This window comes from Gracilinanus agilis, chromosome 4, assembly GCF_016433145.1.
Source record: "Gracilinanus agilis isolate LMUSP501 chromosome 4, AgileGrace, whole genome shotgun sequence".
NCBI classification, from domain to species: domain Eukaryota; kingdom Metazoa; phylum Chordata; class Mammalia; order Didelphimorphia; family Didelphidae; genus Gracilinanus; species Gracilinanus agilis.
Genome location: NC_058133.1, coordinates 192,169,366 through 192,178,142, shown reverse-complemented (window position 1 = coordinate 192,178,142; position 8,777 = coordinate 192,169,366). Strand labels below are relative to the sequence as shown.

General features: G+C 45.6%; 1 protein-coding gene across 1 annotated transcript; it reads right to left on the bottom strand.

Annotated features, from left to right (window-relative positions):
• Positions 1–4,845: 4,845 nt before the first annotated feature.
• Positions 4,846–6,742, bottom strand: CCR7 (C-C motif chemokine receptor 7). Its single transcript, XM_044673961.1, has one exon. The coding sequence runs from the start codon at positions 6,725–6,727 to the stop codon at positions 5,792–5,794; it is 936 nt and encodes a 311-aa protein (XP_044529896.1). The 5' UTR covers positions 6,728–6,742; the 3' UTR covers positions 4,846–5,791.
• Between the last annotated feature and the right edge of the window lie 2,035 nt (positions 6,743–8,777).

The window sequence follows — 8,777 nt, the reverse complement described above, 5'->3', positions numbered from 1 at the left end:
AAATTACATAAATATATAAAAATACTCTCTATAAAAATATAGAGTATCAAATACTCTATAAACACGATCTCATTTGATTCTCACAATAACCCTTTAAAGCAGTGGTTCCCAAACTTTTTTGACCTACCACCCCCTTTCCAGAAAAAATATTACTTAGCGCCTCCTGGAAATTATGAAGCTATTTATTGAACTCAGAATAGAATGTAATACAAAAAAAGTGTGGCCATCACCGCTTCCCTGGATCACTGCAGTACCCACCAGGGGGTGGTAGCGCCCACTTTGGGAAAGCTACTAAACTTTGGGGGCAGCTGGGTAGCTCAGTGGATTGAGAGCCAGGCTCAGTGACGGGAGGTCCTGGGTTCAAATCTGGCCTCAGATGTCTTGGAACCAATACATAGTATTTTTTTTTAAACCCTTAACTTCCATTCTGGAGTCAATACTGTGTATTGGCTCCGAGGCAGAAGAGTGGTAAGGGTGGGCAATGGGGGTCAAGTGACTTGCCCAGGGTCACACAGCTGGGAAGTGTCTGAGGCCAGATTTGAACCTAGGACCTCCCTTATCTAGGTCTGACTCTCAATCCACTGAGCTGCTCCCCAACACATAGTATTGATTCTAAGATGGAAGGTAGGGGTTAAAAAAAAATAAAGCTACTAAACTTAAAAATATATTAAAGCTTTTAATATATCAAATATATATATATAAACACACACACATATATATATACACATACCACTATACTATACACACTACATATAGATACCATGTATACATATTATACATGTATATGTACATACCGTGTATGTATACATACTGTTGTGAGGAAGATTATTTAGTTATTAGTTAGGAGACCTAACAGGAAGGTTAATCTTCCTCACAACAACACACATATATAATAGTTTGGTAAGATGTAAACCACACTAGCTATGGGATCAGAGGCCCTGAGTTCAAGTCCCATCTCTCATACTAACAACACGTGTGATCTTGGACGAGCTCTCAGACTCCTCAGGCCTTAGTTTCCTTATTGTAAAATGAAGGAGTTGGCCTTGATGACCTCAGAGGTCCCTTCTAGTCCCCTAATCAGTGCTCTTCTGGTGCTGTGACTTTTCTTCCTTGGGTGACCCCTTCTAAGAGATGCTGAATGGATTTCTATTTTGGTATTAGTTGGACCAGGTAGTCTCCAAGGTCCTTTCCAACTCTGGGATTCCATAATTCTCTGAGAAGACATCCCGCTATCAGTCTCGTTCTACAAGCTAAAGATGCCGGGGTCTCCGGTCTAAGTCCCCTGAAGGTTGTTTCAGGATTGACTCCAAGGAGCGTGTACGTCTGGGTTTTAGGCCTCTTTCCTACTTACATCATATGGTGTATGTGTGCACACACACTCGCACTCACACTCACACACTCACACTCACACTCATACATGTTTTGTTCCCATCCTACCGTACTCCATCAATTCTTCCTTGATATGGAATTCCTCCCCTGAGAACCAAACCCCAAAGGAAGACAGAATCATCCCGCCATTTTGTAGAGAAGATCTGTCGCTTGATTTCCTTTGGTCTCCATCCCTTAAATTCTTTTTGTGAGAAGCGCATGGAGCTGGATGAAGTGAGTCTGTGGCCAGTTTTGGTCACAGTTGATGGCTTCTTTGAAGGTTGAGTCACAAGGAAGGACCCAGGTAGGGTGAGAGAGCCTCAGAATGAGCATGGCTCTCATAGATGGGACTCTCAACACTGATTAACTGTAGCATATAAGAGGGGTGTGTGTGTGTGTGTGTGTGTGTGTGTGTGTGTGTTTATGTGTTTGTATATATGTGTATAGTACATGTGTGTGCATTTAGGGGAAATAAAGGGCTCATGGGCTGGGAGATAATTTTGTCTTGATTTCTTTTTGGCTTTTCTTTCTCTTAACCCTGGGGAATCTTGGCTGGCTTCTTCAAAGGCTGGGCAGATTTGCCTTTCTGGCTTGGGGCCTTGGAATTGAATGGTTGGGGTGCGGGGGAGAGAGGCATGGGATGTGCCTGTTCTACCACTTACAAGCATCTGTTACTTAGTCAGGGGCAGCTAGATGTCAAATGGAGAGAATGTTGGACTTGGAGGGAGAAAGACCTGAGTTTGAAATTTTCTAGTGATATGACTCTGGACAAGCCTTTTTACTTTGACCTTAGCTTGAAATGTATAATAATACCTCAGCGTGAAATGTATAATAATAGCACCTACCTTTCAAAGGTGATATAAGAATTAAATGAAATCATAATTAAAAGCACTTTATAAACCTTTATGTGTTACAGGCTTCTTCACTTGGGGTCTTTGAACTTGATTTAAAAATCATTTATCACTGTATTTAAATATAATTGGTTTCCTTTGTAATATTACATATTTTATGCATTAAAAACATTATTCTGAGAATGGGTCCATAGGAAAACCAGACTGCCACAGGGGTCCATAATAGATAAAAAATATTTGAGAAGCTCTGCCTCAGAGAGTTGCTAGGGGTGAACCATTCTTTTTTGAACTTAGCTTTTTCATCAGCAAAAAAAAAAAAATAATAATAATACTTGCATATTCTGCCTCATAGGATTTAAAGTTGGATGAGAGAGATCATACAACTATTTCATTTTTCAGATGAGGAAACTGAGGCCCAGACAGACTAAGCAGTAAAGCTGGGTGGGATTCAGACTCCAAGATCAAGGTTTGACCCCACAAGGATTACCACACACCCTCTATTCCCAGGGCTGCTATGAGCAAAGTGCTTTGTGATCCGTAAGAGGCGGTAGAAATGTGAGTGATCATTTTTCAGGTGGAGAAGCAGAAACTAGAAACGTTCTATCTAGCTTTTGAATTTGGGTAGAAGTGAAAGGAGGAGGCCTGGCCTGAGTAAAGCAGGGGAAAGGAAGGGGGGTAAGCCAGAATGAGAGATGGTAAATGAGTGAGTAAGAAAGGAAGAGGGTAGAGGCTGGACCTATTCTATGGGGATTTTCACTTGTCACTGGGTCACCCCAATCCCAGCTGAGTGGGTGTTTTAAGTCAAGACCTTGAGCTTATAAAAGCCTGGGCAGTGGGGATGTGTATGTGGGGGAAGAAATGCACAGGGCGGGGACATTTGTTTTCTTTTCAAATATTTGGAGGCTCTAGTTCATTCTTTGAAGGTGAAGTGTGTTGTGTTTGTGTGGTTTGGGTAACTGCCTTCTTCATGGCTGCTCCAGGACATTCTTCCCACGTAGTTATGCCATCTTCTGTGCCATCTGTAGCATGATCTGTAACCCGATGAATGTGTGTGCATACAAGTGCAATCACGCAAGCATCTGGGAGAACGCACGTGCACACGGGCATCGAGAGTCTCACAGAAAGAGGCAGAAACCCGTGTGCACTCACATCCACGGAGGCATGAATGGTGCCACGCCACCCCCAGTTTGCCCCTGCAGACATCAACACATGCACGCAGACGCACACTCCAACACAGGCACTCGCACTGCTGGAGCAGCCCGTTTTAATATTTAATGTTGTTACAGCATCGTCGGCTCCCTAGCGAAGAGGGCTTTGTGTGTTAGGCTCATTCCTCTCCCGGTGTTGCCTTGCAGGCCTGGAGAGCCCCTGACAAATGGTGCTCCCTAGCTCGATCCATCCCCAGAGGAGGATAATGTAATGTGCTTATGAGATTAGGGAATGAGACTCATTACCAGACAGGCTTCATTTTAAACAGTCCCGCTTTCTCTTTAGAAAAATAGATGAACAGGACTGCTTCTGTGAGTGTCCCCATCTTCCTTCTCCATTTGTCACCTGGGTGTCGTTGTTAACCAATCTCCCTCCCTTTCCCCTGCCCCGGCTGCTTTCAGTCTTCTTTTCATTCATCACTGGGTCTACGAAGGTCCTTCATTCTCCCTTCTCATTCCTCATTGAAATTACTGACTCTGCAGAGATGAGGGCTAAGACAATTATAATAGCAGCAAAGAGACATTCCTGGCCCACTTCCTCCACCTCCAAGGACATTTGCAGAAGTCTGGTCAATACTTCCTCTTCCACTCCCCGTTGCCAACCCACAATGGAGTCGTACTCCACAGAGGAGCTGGGGGGTCCACAGTGGGCGCTTTTGTCTTGAGGTCAATTCCTAGCATTGTCTCTATAGACTGGGTAGACTTGGGCCAAATACTGAATCCCACTCCCCAGGGTACTCCTAACTCCAGAGAATATATGGGTTCCATTTCATAATCCCAAGGAGAAGTTCCAATCATGAGGTGCCAGAGGCTGAGGGCAGAAATAGTCAATAAACCAAGTAGGGTCTCTCATGATAGCTTGGAATTCTCCTCCCCCCCACCCCCACTTATTAAGGTCCCAAGGATTAAACTAGAACCCTCTCTGGTCTGTCTGGGATACTGGACTATTGTGGCAGATAGCGTATTTTCAGTTTCAGGAACAAACTTCCTAGACACAGAATTCCTGCTAATTCTGATCACTGGGAAATCTGGGTATTCCTTGGCAAATCCCAATTCAGTCTGGTGGGTACGGATGTCCAGAGAGTCCACAGGACAATGCTCAGTTTCCTTAGGCTACAGAAGAGGGCCATGTTATCTACCCTACTTCCTCCCTCACAAAGAGGCCCTACAGCAACTTGGTCATGTCATTTGGCCGAGGATCGTGGGACTGCCAGCTTGGTAGAGGTCATAAACCTGGATTTCTGGGGATCTGGGGATGGGAGTGGATCTGGGATGGAATGTCCTGGTGAGGCACAGCTGATTGCAAAACTAGAACCCTTCTCATTTGTTGTTTGCAAAACATCTCCCCCCCCCCCCTTTTTAATTGAAAACCGGACTTGTTTTCTTAAGGGAAAACATTTATTTGTGTGCATGTGGAAAATGTTTTCCTAACAAAACGGAAGCTGATGCTCAGTGGAGTACAACAAAAATCTTCCTCTGCTTGCTTTAAAGGTATTGGGGGAATACATCTGGGAGACAGCATTGTTCCCCTGCTTTCCTGGAGTCAGACAGAGATTGGGTGTCATCCCAATCTGGTTCCACAGGCAAACCCAGGAAAAAATGGCTTTGGTTTTGGAAACTCTTCTGACCAGCAGAAGCAATCCTACTCATTCCTTACCAACACAGTGCCAGGGTTAGGAGAGGGAGACCAATCCTATTGAAGACTGCTTCAAGTATTACTGAAAGCTGTCTTGGCCAGCGGTGAGGAGAAAGTTATCTTCTTTCAGGATTGACCCCAATGGAAAAGGATGGGATGGGGAAGGTGGGAGGAGTCGGATACAGTCAAGTCTTTTTACCTTTCCCCCTTAAGACAAAGCAGGTCGTCTGCCCTCTCTGGAGCAGGTAAGACAGTCCTGTCCTCCGGGGAAATTTGTTTCAGCCCTCCGGGATCACCTTGTAGAGTGTTTCCCCTCTGAAGTCCAAGAGCACTTTCGTTTTGAGACTCATCTCCCCACAACCGCCATTCCACTAGGCTCCGTCCTGGCCCCGGGCCACTCCCAACTCTCACTTTTAGATCTTGAGGATAACCCAAGCATCCTGCGCTCTGCTGTTAGCCGACTACACCCCTCTTCTCTCCCTTTTGTTGGGGTTGATGTGGTTGGATCAGGCTGGCTCCTCAAGGAGGTATTTTCTCTGGTTGAAACACCAAGAAAAACCTTTACAATGAAGTATCTGAGAGGGAGAAGGGGAGAGAGAGAGGGAGAGACTCCTTCGACCCTAGCAGCTTGAAAATCCTTGGTCTAAACTGTCCAAGCAGCCGTAGCCACTTCGGCCAAGAGAGCGACAAGGTCCTAGGGGAAGGGTTTCCGTCGGGGAGGTGATTCTCTAAGGAGAGAAGGTGGTGGTGGTCTCTGCCTCCATGCTCATGGAGAAGCGCCGATTCTGTCTGCAGGAAGACAAGTTTAGGAGGCGTTCTTGACTGAGGCAGCCAAGGGTCTTGAGGAGCTTGAAAAGGTCTTGACGGAACTTGACACCAATGAAGGCATAAAGAAAAGGGTTGAGGCAGCAGCGGAAGCACGCGAGGCTGTAGGTGACGTCACTGGCTATGTCCAGCTGCTTGCTATGTTCACAGTCAGTGGCAGTTTTGTTGAGGGCTGCCACCGTTTTGGCCAGGACCACACCGTTGTAGGGTAACTGGAAGACGATGAAGACGATGACCACGGCAATGATGACTTTGATAGCCTTGTTGCGCTCAAAGTTGCGTGCCTGCAGCAGCGTGCGGATGATGACGAGGTAGCAGGAGAACATGACCAGCAGCGGGATTAAGAAGCCTATCACCATCTGAGACACCTGGATGATGGTGGTGAAGGTCTCCAGGTCTTCGGTGACCAGGGAACAACGGCCATTCTTTAGGATGTTGCTGTATATCAGCTCTGGAATGGAAAAGAGGAAGGCCAGCAGCCAGACCACACCACAGGAGATCTGGCTGATGAGAATGATGCGGCTCCGGTGGCGGTGGGCTGAGACAGCCTGGACGATGGCGAAGTAGCGGTCCACACTAATGCATAGCAATAGGAGCATGCCACTGAAGAAACTCATTTTGTAGATACAATAGACAGCTTTGCAGAGGAAGGGGCCAAAGATCCAGGACTTGGCCGCACTGGCTGCCCAGAAGGGCAATGTCAAGAGGAAGAGAATGTCAGCCAAGGCCAAGTTGAGTAGGTAGATGTCGGTCATGGTTTTGAGCCTCTTGAAATAGATGTAGGTCAGCATGACCAGTCCATTTCCTAGCAGTCCCACAAAGCAGATGACTGAGTACATGGTGGGCAGGAACCAGGCTTTGAAATCACGGACTTCTTTTTTGTAGCAAAGAGTTTCAAATTGGCTGTAATCCACTGTGGTGTTCTCATCACCGTAGTCATCGGTGACTCCATCAAAACACAGGCACACCTGCGGGTGGGTTGAGGTAGGGGAAGCAGAGAATAAAGGGGAAATATCTGTTTTATTCCAGGAATATGTAACTAGTAAAAAAGGAAAGAAGTTTGCTTAAAGATCTTCTGGGGAGGGGCAGGGAAATAGAGCAAGTATTCAGGTATCCCCTTAATTACTCATAACCTGGAACTCAATTTACACTTGTCCAGAGGTTGCTTTGTGAAGGGTTGTTAGTCATTTCCTAAGCATGGGCATGTGCATTCTCTGATCAGACAGAGGTACTCTGAAGGTAGCGACCCCATCTCCTTGTTTGATATTTCCCCTAAGGCACCCAATGCATCATCCTGTACAGTAAATACCAAATAATTTTGGGTTGATTTAAGGATGGTATATAATAGACTTGGAGTCAGGAGACCTGAGTTTGAATCCTAGCTCTGACAGATATTAGGTTACTAGTAGTCTAAAGGTCATTTTACCTCTTTCAGACTCAGTTTTTTCATCTGTAAAATGGACATAATATTACCATCAGTACCTACCTATCTCATAGTTCCTATTTTGGAAATCACATAAGGTAATATTAAGGCATGTTACCAACTTCAAAGTACCGTATAAATGTCATCTATTTTTATACTATATAACAAAGATTTTAAACCTATAGCTTAGATTGATAAAGCATTTATTAAGCATTTACTATGTGCTGGGCACTGTGCTATTTATAGTATTTACCATAAACTATGTATTTAAATACTTGATGAATGAATGAATGGCAGCTTGGTGGGAGTGGTGGATATTTCTTCCTTCCCCTTAGCCCTAGCACCTGTTTCTACCATGCCTGTCAAGGTCCTGCCCAGTTTCCCCAATCCAGCTGTCTGTGCCCACAAAAGGAAATCGAGGTGCCCCCTTCCCCCCTCCCCCCTCTCTCTCACATACACACTCACACAGGGGATGGGCATATATTTTGCTACCCTGAAAAACCTTGGCGAGGGCTGGGACCCCAGGGAGTCCTAAAATAGTTTAACTTCAATCCCAGAAACCTGCCTAAGCTCAGGCTCCAGCCTAATCTGTTCCTAGCTGGCTCAAAAATGTTTGGCTTTTTGAAGGCAGATTCTGCTCTCTCCACCCCATTTTGTCTTTTTACAGTGACTTGTAATTAGTAGGTACTTCATAAATGTTTGCTGGCTTAGCTTGGTTTGGACTAGTTGCATTCCACAGGCAGAGGGGCAGATGAGATAAATGACCCTTTGTCTGAGCTCTTCTATTTGGTATTTTGATGAAAATAGTTCACTTTTTATACAGTGCTTTCTCCCAATACCCCTATGAAGTAAAGAGTACAAAATGGGGAAACTGAGTCACATAATAGTATCACAGCTGGAAGAGATTTCAGGGCTCATCTAATTCAATGCCCTCATTTCCATAATATGAGCACGGATATTCTGGTCTATCTATTCGCTTCTCTGCCTCCCATAAAAGTCAGCATGCATCCTTTCCCCTTGTCTAGACAATTCTTAGAGTAAGCTGACATGCTACTGAGATAGAGAAGTATATTTCAGGGACAGAATCTTCAGAAATATCGAGGAGTTCAGACCCTGCCTCCTCTTTCTCCTCTCCCCATTCCTTCTGGTCTCCCCAAGGCTTCAGGTCCCAAGAGACCCCTGGTTTCTCCTTGTGTCCTCTCCCTGCAGAGAGGGCTTCCTGGCTCTCCTCCTCCCTCCCTTCCTCCTTCTCCAGCTCCTCTGCCTGTCCTCTCAGGCTCTCCCTATACGCTGCTTCTGTAGCCCACAACCCACCACATCCTGTTCCACCTGAGCCAACTCCCTCATGTAAAAGGGAAATGCAAGCCACAACTCCTGTCCCCCCAATCCTCCAACCCCTCCCTCCACAAACCCTAACCTCTTAGCTCCGTCTGTCAGAAATATAGCTGCTGTACAACCTTATAGTA

What these genes read in the sequence shown, in the direction of transcription:
- CCR7 (XM_044673961.1), bottom strand. Translation starts at nt 6,727, where the DNA reads ATGTACTCAGTCATCTGCTTTGTGGGACTGCTAGGAAATGGACTGGTC.